The sequence below is a fragment of the Cinclus cinclus genome, chromosome 35 (assembly GCF_963662255.1).
Source record: "Cinclus cinclus chromosome 35, bCinCin1.1, whole genome shotgun sequence".
Classification (NCBI taxonomy): domain Eukaryota; kingdom Metazoa; phylum Chordata; class Aves; order Passeriformes; family Cinclidae; genus Cinclus; species Cinclus cinclus.
Window position 1 is genome coordinate 768,599 of NC_085080.1, and position 18,266 is coordinate 786,864.

Here is an 18,266-nt window from a genome sequence, read left to right on the forward strand (position 1 = left end):
GCCACCCCTCCCCGCCCCCCCAATGCCCCCCCCGTGTCCCCCCTTGTCCCCTCGTGTCCCCAACCCCCGTCCCCCCCCCCGTGTCCCCCCGTGTCCCCAACCCCCCCTCCCCCACCGCCCCTCCCCCTCCCAGGGGCGGCGCCTCCGGGGCCTCCCTGAAGGGGGGGGGGGAGGGGGGGAGAAGGAATTTTGGGGGGGCGGGGGGGGGGGCAGGCCCGTGTCCCCGTCGCCATGGCAACGGTCGCCAGGCAGCGCAGCGCCTCTGCGAGCATTATGGGATGTCACCATGGCTCCCATGCGGGGTATGGGGGGGGTGGGGGTGTCAAATCCGCCCCTTCCCCTCCTCCCCGCGCCCCCGCCCCCACCCCAATCCCGGCCTCGGGGAGGGGGGGGGGGGCAGGGGCTCCCCAAAACCTCCCCGGGCCCCCCCCGTTACCGTGCTCGGGGTGCGGGCGCCCCTCCACCGGGACGCTGACGGTTCTCCGCAGCAGTTTGCTCCGGCACGGTTCGCCCCGCCGGTCCCGGATGAGCAGCGGGTGAATCTGGGGGTGCGGGGTGGGGGGTCCCCAGGGATTGGGGGGGAAGGGGGAGGGGGGAAGGGGGGGCTCAGCATTTTCGGGGACCCCCCCCCCCCCCCCCACGAGCCCCCCCCAACCTCTCCCCATGCCCACCTCCCCCCCCCCAGCTCGCTCACCTCCTCCTCATCGAGCATCAGCAGCTGGTTCCCGGAGATGATGCAGAACCGGGGGTTCCAGGGTGGGCGCTCGTAGGGGGAGGGGGCGTAGGGCCCGCGGGCCAGGGGGGCTCCACGCACATCTGGGGGAGAGGGGGGGGGGGGGCGGGGGTCACATCTGGACGCTCTCCCCCCCCCCCTCCCCCCGGAGCCCACCCATGGGTGCTGCCCACCGGCATCCTCCCGCATCCCGCACGTTGCTCCGGCAACCGCAGCCCGCGGCGCCTGCTTGGGGTAATGGGGGGGGGGGGGGGGGTACCCCAAATTCCTGGGAGGGTCCCCAAATCTTACAGGGGGGGATGGGCACCCCTGGGACCACCCCCCCCACCCCCCAGGACACCGCGGGACCCCTCGAGCCTCTGGGTGCCCCCCCGGCACCCACTCGGTACCGGGGTAGACCTGATGGCCAAAAGCCTTGGGGGTTCTGTTGAGGGTTCGGGAGGGGTCCCCCCACATTTATTTTTTTGGGGTGTGGGGTCTCAGAGCACCCGTGGGGCCCCCCAAGATTGACCTCAAGCCCCTGGGTGCCCGTCAAACCTTCAGGTGCCCCCGCAAATCCATGGGTGCCCCCCCCCCCCAGCCCCCACTGCTGGGGTGGAGCTGATGCCCCAGACACCCCAAAATTCCTTCTGGGATCCCCAAAATTCCTCCTTTTTTTTCCCCCCAAAAAAAGGGGGGGAGGGATGAGGGAGTTTTGGGATAGGGATGGGCAAGGCCTGCGTGCCCCCCAAAATCCCGGGTACCCTCCAAATTCCCGGGTTCGCCCCACAAAATCCCAGGTGCCACCAGGGCCCATCGGCTGGGTTGACCTGGTGTCCCAAATTTTGGGGAGTTTTTTGGGAAGTTTGGAGTGAGGTCTCCAAATTCCAGAGGGTTCCCAAATTCCCGCTGGGAATTCTGGGGGTCCCTCAGAACCCCCAGGATCCCCCCCCCCCCCGAGCACCCCGGGACCCCCAAAACCCCCTGGGGGATCCCCAAAAACCCCGGGTGCCCCCAGTGCCCATCGGGTGGGTTGACCTGGTGTCCCAAATTCCGGGGATTTGGGGGAGTTTTGGGGGGAATTTGGAGGGGTCCCCAAATTCCAGAGGGTCCCCAAATTCCCACTGGGAATTCTGAGGGTCCCTCAGAACCCCCAGGATCAACCCGGGCACCCCCGGGACCCCCCAAACCCCCGGGGGACCCCCAAAATCCCACCCAGCACCCACTGAATGGGTTGACCTGGTGTCCAGGTACCAGCACAGACCAGTAGTAACCAGTAACTCCCAGTAATACCCAGTAACTCCCAGTAACACCCAGTAACTCCCTGTAGCTACCAGTAACACCCAGTAACTCCCAGTAATACCCAGTGACTCCCAGTAACACCCTGTAATACCCAGTAACACCCAGTAACTCCCAGTAACTACCAGTAACTCCCAGTAACTCCCAGTAACTACCAGTAACTACCAGTAACACCCAGTAACACCCAGTAACTAACTCCCAGTAACTCCCAGTTACAGCATGCACTGGTCCCAGTAACTCCCAGTAACAGCATCCACCAATACCAGTAACTCCAGTAACAGCATCAACACATACCAGTAACTCCCAATTACACCATGCCCTAGTTCCAGTAACTCCCAGTTACAGCATCCCCATGTCCCAGTAATCACCAGTAACCACATCCACCAGTACCAGTAACTCCCAGTAACAGCATCCCCTGGTACCAGTAACCCCAGTAACAGCATCAGCACACACCAGTATCCCCAGTAACAGCATCAACAAATACCAGTAACAGCATCACCACACACCAGTAACTCCCAGTAACAGCATCCACCAGTCCCAGTATCCCCAGTAACAGCATCAGCACACACCAGTAACTCCCAGTAACAGCATCCACCAGTCCCAGTATCCCCAGTAACAGCATCAGCACACACCAGTATCCCCAGTAACAGCATCCACCAGTCCCAGTATCCCCAGTAACAGCATCAGCACACACCAGTATCCCCAGTAACAGCATCACCACACACCAGTAACTCCCAGTAACAGCATCCACCAGTCCCAGTATCCCCAGTAACAGCATCACCACACACCAGTATCGCCAGTAACAGCATCCATCAGTCCCAGTATCCCCAGTAACAGCATCAGCACACACCAGTATCCCCAGTAACAGCATCACCACACACCAGTAACTCCCAGTAACAGCATCCACCAGTCCCAGTATCCCCAGTAACAGCATCAGCACACACCAGTAACTCCCAGTAACAGCATCCACCAGTCCCAGTATCCCCAGTAACAGCATCCATCAGTCCCAGTATCCCCAGTAACAGCATCAGCACACACCAGTATCCCCAGTAACAGCATCCACCAGTCCCAGTATCCCCAGTAACAGCATCAGCACACACCAGTATCCCCAGTAACAGCATCCATCAGTCCCAGTATCCCCAGTAACAGCATCAGCACACACCAGTATCCCCAGTAACAGCATCCACCAGTCCCAGTATCCTCCAGTGCCAATACCAGTATTCCCAGTACAAGGCCTCCGCTCCCAGTATTCCCAGTAATAGCCTCCCTCAGCCCCAGTATCTCCAGTACCGGCCTCCCCTGCTCCCAGTATGTCCAGTAAGCAACACTCCCAGCCCCTGTACTGGTCCCAGTATCCCCAGTATTGGTCCCAGTATCCCCAGTACTGGCATCCCTCGCACCAGTATCACTCCCAGTAACAGCATCTACCAGTCCCAGTATCCCCAGTAACAGCATCCACCAGTCCCAGTATCCCCAATAACAGCATCCACCAGTCCCAGTATCCCCAGTAACAGCATCAGCACACACCAGTATCCCCAGTAACAGCATCCATCAGTCCCAGTATCCCCAATAACAGCATCCACCAGTCCCAGTATCCCCAGTAACAGCATCCATCAGTCCCAGTATCCCCAATAACAGCATCCACCAGTCCCAGTATCCCCAGTAACAGCATCACCACACACCAGTATCCCCAGTAACAGCATCCACCAGTCCCAGTATCCCCAGTATTGGTCCCAGTATCCCCAGTACTGGCATCCCTCGCACCAGTATCACTCCCAGTAACAGCATCCATCAGTCCCAGTATCCCCAGTAACAGCATCCACCAGTCCCAGTATCCCCAGTAACAGACACTCCCGGCTCCAGTACGAGCATCCCTCTCTCCCAGTCCGTGCATCCCCCGCTCCCAGTATCCCCAGTCCGAGGCTCCCCCGCTCCCAATATCCCCAGTTCCGGCATCCTCCAGTCCCAGTAAGAGCATCCCCCGCTCCCAGTATCCCCAGTCCGAGGTTCCTCCGCTCCCAGTCCACCCAGTCCGAACCTCCCACGGTCCCAGTATGCCCAGTCCAAGCCACCCCCGCTCCCAGTCCACCCAGTACCAGCATCCCCCAGTCCCAGTAAGAGCATCCCCAGCTCCCAGTCCGAACCTCCCCCGGTTCCAGTGTCCCCAGTCCAAGCCACCCCCGCTCCCAGTATCTCCAGTAACAGCCACCCCCGGTCCCAGTAAGAGCATCCTCCGTGCCCAGTATCCCCAGTTCCGGCCTCCCCCGCTCCCAGTATCCCCAGTTCCGGCCTCCCCCGCTCCCGGTATCCCCAGTACCGGCCTCCCCCGCCCCCAGTATCCCCAGTCCGAGGCTCTCTCGCTCCCAGTATCCCCAGTCTGAGGCTCTCTCGCTCCCAGTATCCCCAGTACCGGCCTCCCCCGCCCCCAGTATCCCCAGTCCGAGGCTCTCTCGCTCCCAGTATCCCCAGTCTGAGGCTCCCCCGCTCCCAGTATCCCCAGTACCGGCCTCCCCCGCTCCCAGTCCGCCCAGTTCCGGCCTCCCCCGCTCCCAGTATCCCAGTACCGGCCTCCCCCGCTCCCAGTATCCCCAGTACCGGCCTCCCCCGCTCCCAGTATCCCCAGTCCGAGGCTCCCCCGCTCCCAGTCCGCCCAGTGCTCGCCCCCGCGCGGCTCCCAGTGCTCCCAGTGCCCCCCCCGTACCTCGGAAGGGGACATAGGACATGGTGCCACCGGCGCGCGACACCCCCGGCGGGGGGAGGGGCGGGGGGAGGGGCGAGGGGGAGGGGCGAGGGGGGAGGGGGAGGGGGGGAGGACCGAAAATGGGGAGGGGGGAGGGGGGGCAAAAGGGGGGGGAGGGGCCGGGACACGAAGGGGAGGGGGGAGGAGCCGGAAATGGGGGAGGGGCCAGAAGGGGGAGGGGTTAAGGGTGGGGGAGGGGCCAGAACGGGAACCGGGAAACGGAGGGGGGGGGAGGGGGGGGGAAGACCGGGAGTGGGGGGGGAGGGGCGAAGGGGGAGGGGGCGGGCCCAAATAGGCGGGGGGAGGGGCCGGGAGCGAAGGGGGAGGAGCCAGAGGGGGAGGGCCCAAGGTGGGGGGAGGGGCGAGCCGAGGGAGCCCCGGGATGGGGAGGGGGGGGAGGGGGAGAGAAACGGGGGGTGGGGGAGGGGAAAGAGGAGGGGGAGGGGGGAGGGAAAGGGGGGGTGGGGACTCCCCCTCCCCCCCTTCCACCCCCGGCCGCTTCCGGCGGCGGCGGTGACGTCACGGCGCGGGGGCGGGGCCCCGCGGGTCACGTGGGGGCGGCGGCGGCGCGAGCGGCGCGCGGGGAGCGGTGAGCGGGGGGAGGGGCGGTGGGGAGGGGGCGAGGGGAAGGGGAGGGGGAGGGGCAGGCCGGGGGTGGGGGCCAAGGGGGATTTGGGGCGAGTTTGGGGAGAATTGGGGGAGAATCGGGGAAATTTGGGGAGGGGGAGGGGCCCGCGGGGGGAGAATCGGGGAAATTTGGGAGGGGGAGGGGCCGGGGGGGAGAATCGGAGAAATTTGGGGAGGGGGCGAGTTTGGGTCGGGTTTTTTGGGTCTGGGGGCGATTTTGGGGTCGGGTTTTTGGGTCTGGAGGAGATTTTGGGGTCGGGTTTTGGGTCTGGGGTCTCTGGAGAGGTTTGGGGGCAATTTTGGGGTGGGGTTTTGGGGGAATTTTGGGAGGGAATTGTGGGGTGGGTGAACGGGGGGCTGGGCACAATTGGGGGGGGGCTTTTGGGGCTGGGGGTATTTGGGGGATTTTGGGAATTTGGGGGATTTTGGGAATTTGGGGGATTTTGGGGGGATTTGGGGTCAGTTTTGGGGGTTTTGGGGTCAGGTTTTGAGTCTGGGGTCCCTTTTGGGGTCTCAGCCCCTCCCCTCCCCCCCAGGAAGTGCCGGCGGCCGATGAGAGCGGCCTGGGCTGTGAGTGCCTCTATCGCGATATGGGAGGGGATATCGGGATATGGGAAGGGGGTATCGCGATATGGGAAGGGGGTGACAGGGCCGGTATCGCGAGGGGGGCTCCGTGTCAGGGGCGGCGGTCGAGACGCGGCCGTCGCGATAGGGGGATGTCACGACAGGAACGTATCGCGACAGAGATATCGCGACAGAGCGCGGGTATCGCGACGGGGGTAGCGCGGGGGTATCGCGACGTGGGGTTATGGCCGCACGTGGGGCTGTCGGGACGGGAGTATCGCGACACGGGCGTCGCGACGCGCCAATAGAGCGTGACTCGCCAGCGTATCGTGACGTGTGGGTTCATCACCACGCGCTGGTGCCGATATATCGCGACGTGCCGGTATATCGCGACGTGCTGCTGCACTGCGACATCCCCGTACCGATACGTCGCGACACGCCGATGTATCGTGACATGCCGACGCCAGTGTCACGACGTGCCGGTACCGATGTATCGCGACTTGCAGATGTGCCGCGACGCAGCGACGCGTCGCGACACGCCGACATATCGCGACACGCTGCTGTCAGTATATCGCGACAGATCGGTGCCGCTATGTCGCGACGCGCTGGTACCGACATATCGCGACACAGCGATGTATCGCGACGTGCCAACGTTGGCGTCGCAATGCGCCGGGTTCTGATACATCGTGACTTGCCGATACACCACGACTCTCGGGGATGTCGCGACGCTCGGGGATGTCGCGACGCTCGGGGCTGTCGCGACTCTCGGGGATGTCGCGATGCTCGGGGATGTTGCGACTCTCAGGGATGTCGCGACGCTCGGGGATGTCGCGACGCGCCGGTGCCGTCTGTCCCCAGGCGCTGTCGCTGCTGCTGCTGCCGGGGCTGGGCCGGCGAGCGCCGCCCATGGCCAGCGCTGCCCCGGGGACGGCGGGGGACGCCCGCGCGGCACCGCCGGGAACGTCACCGGAGCAGGGGACGCCGGGGGTGACGCCGGGGGTGACGCCGGATACGCCCCCGGCAGCGTCTCGGCCGCTTTCGTCACCTGCCCCAACCTGAGCGTGGCCACCGAGCTGGCCAGGTGACAGCAGGGACAGGGGTGGGGACAGGGGACAGGGACAGGGACAGGGACAGGGACAGGGGACAGGGACAGGGGACAGGGGACAGGGACAGGGGACAGGGACAGGGACGGGGGACAGGGACAGGGACGGGGACAGGGACAGGGACGGGGACAGGGACAGGGACAGGGACGGGGACGGGGACAGGACAAGGACAGAGACAGGGGTGGGGACAGGGACAGGGACAGGGATGGGGACAGGGACAGGGACAGGGACGGGGACAGGGACAGGGATGGGGACAGGGACAGGGACAGGGACAGGGACGGGGACAGGGATGGGGACAGGGACAGGAGACACCACAGGGACACTGACCCCAGGGGTGACACTGTCTCAGGGGACCACAGGGGAGGTGACACAGGAGGTGACACTGTCCCTGTCCCTGTCCCTGTCCCTGTCCCTGGGGTTGGTGACACAGGAGGTGACACAGGAGGTGACACTGTCCCTGTCCCTGTCCCTGTCCCTGGGGTTGGTGACACAGGAGGTGACACAGGAGGTGACACTGTCCCTGTCCCTGTCCCTGGGGTTGGTGACACAGGAGGTGACACAGGAGGTGACACTGTCCCTGTCCCTGTCCCAGGGCTCTGGTCCAGCAGCGTTTGGCCGCCTGCGTGAACATCGTACCTGGGGTCACCTCAGTGTGAGTGGGGACAGGGGGGACATTGGGGACATTGGGGACATTGGGGACATTGGGGGCACTGGGGGGACATTGGGGACATTGGGGGCACTGGGGGGACATTGGGGACATTGGGGACATTGGGGACAGGGGGGACAGGGGGGACATTGGGGACATTGGGGGCACTGGGGGGACATTGGGGACATTGGGGACATTGGGGACAAGGGGGGACAGGGGGGACATTGGGGACAGGGGGGACATTGGGGACATTGGGGACAGGGGGGACATTGGGGACATTGGGGACAGGGGGGACAGGGGGGTGACATCACTGGGGACATTGAGGGGATTGGGGACCATGGCAGGGATTGGGGACACTGGGGTGACATTGAGGGCACAGGGGGACATTGGGGACATTGGGGGGATTGAAGGCACTGGGGACACTGAGGGAGGTGCCAGCCCCAATGTCCCCCCGATGTCCCCAATGTCCCCCCGATGTCCCCAATGTCCCCCCAATGTCCCCCCAATGTCCCCCCGATGTCCCCCCAGGTACACGTGGCAGGGGAAGTTGGAGGAGGACAGTGAGGTCCTGATGGTGAGTGATGTCCCCATATGTCCCCAATGTCCCCCCAATGTCCCCAATGATGTCCCCAATGTCCCCAAATGTCCCCAATGTCCCCCCAATGTCCCCAATGATGTCCCCAATGTCCCCAAATGTCCCCCCAATGTCCCCAATGTCCCCAATGTCCCCAATGATGTCCCCAATGTCCCCAAATGTCCCCAATGTCCCCAATGATGTCCCCAATGTCCCCAATGTCCCCCAATGTCCCCCCAATGATGTCCCCAGTGTCCCCAATGTCCCCCCAATGTCCCCAATGATGTCCCCAATGATGTCCCCAGTGTCCCCAATGTCCCCCCAATGTCCCCAATGATGTCCCCAATGATGTCCCCAATGTCCCCAGTGATGTCCCCAATGTCCCCAGTGATGTCCCCAATGTCCCCCCAGATGATCAAGACCCGCAGTTCCCGGGTGCCGGCGCTCACCGACTTCATCCGGTGGGGACTTGGGGACACCTCGGCCTTTGGGGTCCCCGGGGGGATTTTGGGGGGTCCTGGGGGATGGGGGCGTTCCCAGGGGGATTTTGGGGTCTCTGGGGAGATTTTTGGGGGGTCCCAGGCACAGTCTGGGGGGTCCTGGGGGGGATTTTGGGGGGTCCTGGGGGGAATTTTGGGGGATCCTGGGGGGATCATTGACTATTGATTATTGATTATTGATTATCGATTGGTTTTGGGGTGCCCTGTCCAGGTGATTATTGATCATTGATTATTGACTATTGATTATTGATTATCGATTATCGATAATCGATTGGTTTTGGGGTGCCCTGTCCAGGTGCCATCACCCGTACGAGGTCCCCGAGGTCGTGGCGCTGCCGGTGGCTCAGGGGAACGCTCCGTACCTGCGCTGGGTGGGCGACGCCGTGCCCCCCTGAACCCCCAAAACAACCCAGAAATACACCCTGAGACACCCCAAAAACATCCCAAAAAACATCCCAAAACACCCCAAAAACATCCCAAAAAACATCCCAAAAAACATCTCAAAACACCCCAAAAACATCCCAAAAACCACCCTGAAACACCTTAAAACATCCCAGAAAACACCTTAAAACACCCCAAAAAACACCTTAAAACATCCCAAAAACCACCCTGAAACACCCCAAAAAACATCCCAAAAAACCACCCAAAAAACATCCCAAAACATCCCAAAAACCACCCCAAAAAACATCCCAAAAACACCCCAAAAAAACCACCCCAAAACATCCCAAAAAACACCCCAAAAAACACCCCGAAAACCCCAAAAGCCACCCCAAAAACATCCCAAAAAAACCACCCAAAAAACATCCAAAAACATCCCAAAAACATCCCAAAACATCCCAAAAAACACCCCAAAAACATCCCAAAACATCCCAAAAAACATCCCAAAAACAGCCCAGAAATACGCCCTGAGACACCCCAAAAAACATCCCAAAAAACATCCCAAAACACCCCAAAAACATCCCAAAAAAATCCCAAAAAACATCCCAAAACATCCCAAAAACCACCCCAAAAACCACCCCAAAACACCCCAAAAAACACCTTAAAACATCCCAAAAACCACCCTGAAACACCCCAAAAACATCCCAAAAAACCACCCAAAAAACACCCCAAAAACATCCCAAAAACACCCCAAAAACATCCCAACATCGCAAAACATCCCAAAAAACCACCCAAAAAACATCCCAAAACATCCCAAAAACATCCCAAAAACCACCCCAAAAACATCCCAAAAACCACCCCAAAAAACACCCCGAAAACCCCAAAAGCCACCCCAAAAACATCCCAAAATGTCCCCAAAATCCCCCTGAACCCCAAAATTCCTGAATCCCCAAAATCCCCCAAATTCCCGAACCCCAAAATTCTGGAACCTCAGAATTCCCGAATCCCAAAATCCCCCAAATTCCCCTGAACCCGCAAAATCCCCAAATCCCCCTGAACCCCAAAATCCCCAAAATTCCCGGACCCCAAAATCCCCAAAATTCCTGAACCCCAAAATTCCCGAACCCCAAAATTTCCTGAACCCCAAAATCCCCAAAATTCCGGAACCCCAAAATTCCCGAACCCCAAAATTCCTGAATCCCCAAAATCCCCAAAATTCCTGAATCCCAAAATTCCCAAATCCCCCTGAACACCAAAATTCCGGAACCCCCAAATTCCTGAACCGCAAAATCCCCAAAATTTCCGAACCCCAAAATTCCCGAACCCCAAAATCCCCAAAATTCCTGAACCCCAAAATTCCTGAACCGCAAAATCCCCAAAATTTCCGAACCCCAAAATTCCCGAACCCCAAAATCCCCAAAATTCCTGAACCCCAAAATTCCCGAACCCCAAAATTTCCTGAACCGCAAAATCCCCAAAATTCCAGAACCCCAAAATTCCTGAACACCAAAATCCCCAAAATTCCCGAACCCCAAAATTCCTGAACCCCAAAATTCCCGAACCCCAAAATCCCCAAAATTCCCGAACCCCCAAATCCCCAAAATTCCCGAACCCCAAAATTCCTGAACCGCAAAATCCCCAAAATTTCCGAACCCCAAAATTCCCGAACCCCAAAATTCTTGAACCCCAAAATCCCCAAATCCCCAAAATTCCCGAACCCCAAATTCCCAAAATCCCCAAAATTCCTGAACCCCAAAATCCCTTGAACCCCCCCCGAACCCCAAAATCCGCCCCTTGGAGCCCCCAAATCTTCTCTGAACCCCCAAAATTTCTAAATTCCCCCCCCCCCAAAATTCCCCCCAAATCCTTCCCTGAACCCCAAATCCCCAAAATTCCCCCCAAAAATTCCTGAACACCCCCCCCCCCCAAATTCCCCTTTGAACCCCAAAATTCCGGGGGTGGGGGAGGGGGAACCCCGAGTTTGGGGAATAAAGAGGGGAAAAAATTTAAAAAAAAAAAAAATCCCAAAATTTGGGGGATTTGGGGCTTTTGGGGGACCCCAAAAATTGGGGTGGGGGAGGGGAAGGGAGAGACCCCCCAAATTTTTTTTTTTTTTTGGGGGGGGGGGAAGGGCGGGAACCCCAAAAAATTTGGAGGTGGGGGAGGGGGAATCCCTAAAATTGGGGGGAGGGGTCCCCAAAAACCGCCAGGCCACGCCCACCCCGGCTACGCCCACCCCGGCCACGCCCACCGGAAATCCGCTCCAGAAAGGCCCAAAATGAAGAAATTCCACCCAAAATTTGCAGGTTTTGGATTTTTTTTTTTTTTTTTTTGGAGGGGGATGGGGGTGAGGTTTTTTTTGGGGGGGGGGGGGAGGGGTCCCCCCAAAATTTTTGGGGTGGGGGCGGGGCCTGAGGTGGCCACGCCCCCACCTGAGGCCCCTCCCCTCCTCTGAAATTTTCTCCGTAGTGACAAAAATTCAAAATTTCCACCCCAAAATTTTTTTGGGGGGATTTTTTGGGGGTTGTGACCCCAAATGGTTTGGGTTTTTTTTTTTTTTTTTTTTTTTGGAGGGTCCCCCAAATTTTTCGGGGGTGGGGCCAGATGTGGCCACGCCCCCTTCGCAGACCACGCCCCCTCTCCATTTCCCACTAATTCTTCTCTAAAGTGCCAAAAATAAGGATTTTTATCCCAAAATTTGGGGGGGTTGGGGGCTGGAACCCCAAATTTTTTGGGGGGGGTGGGGTTTGGTCTTCCCCCAAAATTTGTGGGCGTGGTCAGAGAGTGCCACGCCCCCTCCAGGCCACTCCCCCTCCTCAATTCTTCTCGGAATTGCCAAAATTTAAAGACTTTCATCCCAAAATTTCAGGGATTTTGGGGTGGGGACCTCGATATTTTTTTGGGGGGGGGTGCGGGGAGGGTGGTCCCCAAATTTTTTTGGGGGGCGGGGTCAGAGGTGACCACGCCCCCTCCTCATGTCCCCTTAACTCTTCCCTAAAGTGCCAAAAGTAACGAGTTTTCACCCCGAATCTCGGTGGTTTTTGGGTTGGGACCCAAAAATTTGATTTGGGGTGGGGAGGGGGGTGGGGGCGTGTCCCAAAAAATTGTGGGCGGGGGTATAGGTGACCACGCCCCTTTAGGCCACGCCCCACGCCGCCCCCCCCCCGCCGTTTCCCCTTAAATCCCCCCTAAAGTGCCAAAATTGAAAGATTTTTATCCCAAAACTTCGGGGTTTTTTGGGGTCGGGACCCCGATATTTTTGGGGTGGGGTCCCCAAAATTTGTGGGCGTGGCCAGAGGCGACCACGCCCCCTCCTGAATGCCCCTTCAGTCTTTGCTAAAGTGCCCCAAATAAGGATTTCTCACCCCAAATTTCGGGGATTTCGGGGTTTGTTTTTTTGTTTTTTTTTTTTTGGGGGGGGGGGGGGGGTCCCCCCCCGAGTGTCGGGGTGGGGGAGGGGTCAGAGCACGGCCCCTCCCCCCCACTCCAGCAGGTACTGAACGGTCCCGTCCAGCGTCACACGGCGCGCCAGCACGCGGGGGGGCGGGGCCTGGGCCGGGGGGGGCGGGGCCAGCGCGGGGGGAGGGGCCGGGGAGGGGGATGGGGAGGGGCCGGGGAGGGGGAGGGGCCGGCGGCGCGAGGGGGGAGGGGGAGGGGGAGGGGCGGGATCCGGGTCCGGCGTGGGAGAGCTGGGGAGAGAGGGAAACCGGTATAAACCAGTATAGACCAGTATAAACCAGTATAGACCGGTATAAACCAGTATAGACGAGTATAAACCAGTATAGACCGGTATAAACCAGTATAGACGAGTATAAACCAGTATAGACCGGTATAAACCAGTATAGACCAGTATAAACCAGTATAGACCGGTATAAACCAGTATAGACGAGTATAAACCAGTATAGACCGTTATAAACCAGTATAGACCAGTATAAACCAGTATAGACCGGTATAAACCAGTATAGACCGGTATAAAGCAGTATAGACCGGTATAAAGCAGTATAGACCGGTATAAATCGGTATAGACCAGTATAGACCAGTATAAACCAGTATAGACCAGTATAAACCAGTATAGATCGGTATAAACCAGTATAGACCAGTATAAACCAGTATAGACTGGTATAAACCAGTATAGATTGATATAAACCACTATAGACCAGTATAAACCAGTATAGACCAGTATAAACCAGTATAGACCAATATAGACAGGTATAGACAGCTATAGACTGGTATAGACCAGTATAGATCGGTATCAACCAGTATAGACCGGTATAGACCAGTATAGACCGTTATAAACCGGTATAAACCAGTATAGACAGGTATAGACCAATATAGACTGGTATAAACCTGTATAAACCAGTATAGACCGATATAGACCGGTATGAACCAGTATAAACCGGTATAGACCAGTATAGACCGGTATAAACCAGTATAGACAGGTATAGACCGGTATAAACCGGTATGGACCAGTATAAACCAGTATGGCACAGTATAGACCAGTATAAACAGGTATGGATCGATATAAACCAGTAAGGACCAGTATAAACCAGTATGGACCAGTATAGACCAGTATAAGCCGGTATGGACCAGTATAAACCCATATGGACTGGTATAAACCAGTATGGACCGGTATAAACAAGTAGGGACCGATATGGACCAGTATAAACCAGTATGGACCAGTATGGACTGGTATAAACCAGTATAGACCAGTATAAATGGACATAAACCAGTATAAACTAGTCTAGACCAGTTGGGCCCAGTGTGGACCACTCCCAGGGCATCCCAGTATGGCCCCAGTCCAAACCAGTTTGAGCTTCCCAGTCCCATCCCCGTTCCCTCCCAATTCCCTTCCAGTTCCCTCCCAGTCCCATCCCAGTCCCTCCCAGTTCCCTCCCAGTCCCATCCCAGTCCCTCCCAGTCCCTCCCAGTTCCCTCCCAGTTCCCCCCCAGTCCATCCCAGTTCCCTCCCAGTCCCATCCCAGTCCCTCCCAGTCCCTCCCAGTTCCCTCCCAGTTCCCCCCCAGTCCATCCCAGTCCCTCCCAGTCCCTCCCAATTCCCTTCCAGTTCCCTCCCAGTCCCATCCCAGTCCCTCCCAGTTCCCTCCCAGTCCCATCCCAGTCCCTCCCAGTCCCTCCCAGTTCCCTCCCAGTTCCCCCCCAGTCCATCCCAGTCCCTCCCAGTCCCTCCCAGTTCCCCCCCAGTTCCCTCCCAGTTCCTCCCCAGTCTCTCCCAGTCCCTCCCAGTCCCCCACAGTTCCCCCCCATTCCCCCCAGTCGCTCCCAGTTCCCCCAAGTTCCCCCCCAGTCTCATCCCAGTCTCTCCCAGTCCCTCCCAGTCCATCCCAGTCCATCCCAGTTCCCCCCCAGTCCCATCCCAGTCCCTCCCAGTCCATCCCATTTCCCCCCCCAGTTCCCCCAGTTCCCCCCCAGTCCATCCAGTTCCCCCCCAGTCACCCCCCAGTCCATCCCAGTCCCTCCCAGCTCCATCCAAGTCCCCCCCAGTTCCCCCCCAGTCCCATCCCAGTTCCCCCAGTCCCATCCCAGTTCCCCCCAGTTCCCCCAGTCCCCCCCAGTCCCATCCCAGTCCCTCCCAGTCCCCCCCAGTTCCCCCCAGTCCCATCCCAGTTCCCCCCAGTCCCCCCCAGTTCCCCCCAGTCCCATCCCAGTTCCCCCCAGTTCCACCCAGTCCCATCCCAGTCCCCCCATTCCCTCCCAGTCCCCCCCAGTTCCCCCCAGTTCCCCCCAGTCCCATCCCAGTTCCCCCCCAGTCCCTCCCAGTTCCCCCCAGTCCCTCCCAGTTCCTCCCAGTCTCTCCCAGTTGGCCCAGTCCATCCCAGTTCCCCCCAGTCCCTCCCAGTCCCCCCCAGTCCCCTCCCAGTCCCCCCCAGTCCCATCCCAGTCCCCCCCAGTCCCCTCCCAGTTCCCCCCCAGTCCCATCCCAGTTCCCCCCAGTCCCATCCCAGTCCCCCCCAGTCCCATCCCAGTCCCTCCCAGTCCCCCCCAGTTCCCCCCAGTCCCATCCCAGTTCCCCCCAGTCCCCCCCAGTTCCCCCCAGTCCCATCCCAGTTCCCCCCAGTTCCCCCCAGTCCCATCCCAGTCCCCCCCATTCCCTCCCAGTCCCCCCCAGTTCCCCCCAGTCCCATCCCAGTTCCCCCCAGTCCCATCCCAGTTCCCCCCAGTCCATCCCAGTCCCCCCCCAGTCCCTCCCAGTCCCCCCCAGTCCCATCCCAGTTCCCCCCAGTCCCTCCCAGTTCCCCCAGTCCCACCTGGGGCTGGTGTTGGCCGAGGGGTGGAAGGAGGCGAACATCCGGATGGGGGGCTGGGGGAGGGGAAATTTGGGGGGGGAGACCCCCAAAAAAACCCAAAATCCCCCAAATTCACCCCAAAATCCCCCCCGCGAATCCCCAAAATCCACAAAATCTTCCCCAAAAATTCCCCCCCAAAATTCCCCCAAAAACCCCAAAATTCCCAAAATCCCAAAATCCTCAAAGTCCTCCCCCCAAAATCTCTCCCAAATTCCCCAAATCCCTCCCTGAACCCCCAAAATCCTCCCCCAAATCCCCCCAAAAATCCCCAAAAATCCCCCAAAACCCTCAAGTCCCTCCCCAAAATCCCCAAAATCCTTCCCAAAATTCCACCCCCCCCAAATTGCCCAAATCCCTCTCGAAATTCTCTTCAGTCTCCCAAAATCCCCCAAATTCCCCCCAAAATCCCAAAAATACCCCCAAAATGCCCCAAAAATCCCCAAATTCCCCCAAGATTCCCCCAAAATTCCCCCAAAATCTCCCCCAAATCCCCCCAAAATCCCTCAAATCCCCCAAAATCCCCCAAATCAGCCCAAAAGTTCCCCCAAATCCCCCCAAAAATCCAAAAATATCCAAAAATCTCAAAAATCCCCAAAATCCCTCAATTCCCCCCAAATCCCCCCAAATCCCCCAAATCCCCCCCAAATCTCCCCCAAATCCTCCCCAAATCCCCCAAATCCCCCCCAATCCCCCCAAATCCCCCCCAAATCCCCCAAATCCCCCAAATCCTCCCCAAATCCTCCCCAAATCCCCCCCAAATCCCCCCCAAATCCCCCCAAATCCCCCCCAAATCCTCCCCAAATCCTCCCCAAATCCCCCCAAATCCTCCCCAAATCCTCCCCAAATCCCCCCCCAATCCCCCCCCAATCCCCCCCAAATCCCCCAAATCCCCCCCAAATCCCCCCAAATCCCCCCCAAATCCTCCCCAAATCCTCCCCAAATCCCCCCAAATCCCCCCAAATCCTCCCAAATCCCCCCCAAATCCCCCCAAATCCCCCCAAATCCCCCCCAAATCCCCCAAATCCCCCCAAATCCTCCCAAATCCCCCCCAAATCCTCCCAAATCCCCCCCAAATCCCCCCAAATCCCCCCAAATCCCCCCCAAATCCCCCCCCAATCCCCCCCAAATCCCCCCAAATCCCCCCCAAATCCCCCCAAATCCCCCAAATCCCCCCAAATCCCCCCCAATCCCCCCCAAATCCCCCCCAAATCCTCCCAAATCCCCCCAAATCCCCAAAAATCCCCCCCAAATCCCCCAAATCCCCCAAATCCCCCAAATCCTCCCAAATCCCCCCCAAATCCCCCCAAATCCCCCCCAAATCCCCCCAAATCCCCCAAATCCCCCCAAATCCTCCCAAATCCCCCCCAAATCCTCCCAAATCCCCCCCAAATCCCCCCAAATCCCCCAAATCCCCCCCAAATCCTCCAAATCCCCCCAAATCCCCCAAATCCCCCAAATCCCCCCAAATCCTCCCAAATCCCCCCCAAATCCTCCCCAAATCCCCCCCAAATCCCCCCAAATCCCCAAATCCCACCTGGGGGGTCTCCTCTCCTGTTTCCGCCGGAAGTTGTAGGATCCGCTGGGGGGGCCCTGGGGGGGAGGGGGGACCCCAAATTTGGGGCGATTTGGGGGAATTTGGGGATTATTCCCCCCCCCCCCCCGAGTTCTGGGACGGGGGGTGGGGGGGGGGGGGATTTTTTGGGGTTTTTTTGGTTTTTTTTTTGTTTTTTTTGTGGGGGGGGTCTCACCTGGGAGCGCCGGCGAGCCCCGCCCTTCCCCCGCCCTGGGGAGAGGCTGCGACCCCCGAGGGGGCTGGGGGGAGGGGAGACCCCAAAAAATTTGGGGATTCACCCCCCCCCCTCCCCCCCCTTCACATCGAGGGAGGGGAAACCCCAAAACCGCCGGGAATTGCCCCAAATTCCTTCTTAAACCCCCCAAATTCCACCCGGAGACCCCAAATGAACCCAAAAAAACCCAAAAAACCCCAAATTAACCCAAAAAAACCCGAATTAACCCAAATGAACCCAAAAAACCCCAAATTAACCCAAATTAACCCAAATTAACCCAAAAAACCCAAAAAAACCCAAATTAACCCAAATTAACCCAAATTAACCCAAATTAACCCAAATTAACCAAAAAAACCCCAAATTAACCCGAATTAACCCGAATTAAGCCAAATTAACCCCAAAAACCCCAAATTTACCCAAATTAACCCAAAAAACCCAAAAAACCCCAAATTAACCCAAATTAACCCAAATTAACCCAAATGAACCAAAAAAAACCCAAATTAACCCGAATTAACCCAAATTAACCCAAAAAAACCCAAAAAACCCCAAATTAACCCGAATTAACCCAAATTAACCCAAATTAACCCGAATTAACCCAAAACCCCCCCCAAAAAAACCAAATTAACCCGAATTAACCCAAATTAACCCAAAAAAACCCCAAAAAACCCAAATTAACCCAAAAGAACCCAAAAAAACCCAAAAAACCCCAAATTAACCCGAATTAACCCAAATGAACCCAAATGAACCCAAAAAAAACCCCAAAAAACCCCAAATTAACCCGAATTAACCCAAATTAACCCAAAAAAACCCCGAAAAACCCCAAATTAACCCGAATTAACCCAAATGAACCCAAATAAACCCAAAAAAACCCAAAAAAACCCAAAAAACCCCAAAAGAACACAAATGAACCCAAATCCCCCCAAATTAACCCAAATCAACCCAATTTTCCCCCAAATTAACCCAAATTAACCCAAATTAACCCAAAAAAACCCAAAAAACCAAATTAACCCAAAAAAACCCAAAAAACCCCC

The 18,266-nt window shown here is 58.0% G+C and overlaps 3 protein-coding genes across 3 annotated transcripts in view; 1 reads left to right on the plus strand and 2 right to left on the minus strand.

The window, feature by feature from the left end:
• Positions 1 to 4,745, minus strand: part of SYNGAP1 (synaptic Ras GTPase activating protein 1) — a 45,119-nt gene extending 40,374 nt beyond the window's left edge. Inside the window, exons 1-3 of the mRNA XM_062512249.1 lie at positions 4,713 to 4,745; positions 695 to 816; positions 437 to 542 (exon numbers count right to left, since the gene is read on the minus strand). Coding sequence (XP_062368233.1) covers positions 437 to 542; positions 695 to 816; positions 4,713 to 4,734 — 250 coding nt within the window. The 5' untranslated portion in view covers positions 4,735 to 4,745. The remainder of the gene's footprint in view (positions 1 to 436; positions 543 to 694; positions 817 to 4,712) is intronic.
• Positions 4,746 to 5,271: 526 nt separating this feature from the next.
• CUTA (cutA divalent cation tolerance homolog) lies at positions 5,272 to 9,180 on the plus strand (the record flags this gene model as incomplete). Its single annotated transcript, XM_062512250.1, has 7 exons — positions 5,272 to 5,340; positions 5,915 to 5,948; positions 6,801 to 7,023; positions 7,638 to 7,697; positions 8,220 to 8,265; positions 8,677 to 8,726; positions 9,061 to 9,180. Coding segments are annotated over 7 exons (582 nt in total), but the record flags the coding sequence as incomplete, so codon positions are not given.
• Positions 9,181 to 12,603: 3,423 nt separating this feature from the next.
• PHF1 (PHD finger protein 1) overlaps positions 12,604 to 18,266 on the minus strand; it is a 30,965-nt gene continuing 25,302 nt past the window's right edge. The window contains exons 12-14 of the mRNA XM_062512251.1: positions 16,983 to 17,038; positions 15,410 to 15,480; positions 12,604 to 12,832 (exon numbers count right to left, since the gene is read on the minus strand). Of these exons, the coding sequence (XP_062368235.1) occupies positions 12,604 to 12,832; positions 15,410 to 15,480; positions 16,983 to 17,038 (356 nt within the window). The remainder of the gene's footprint in view (positions 12,833 to 15,409; positions 15,481 to 16,982; positions 17,039 to 18,266) is intronic.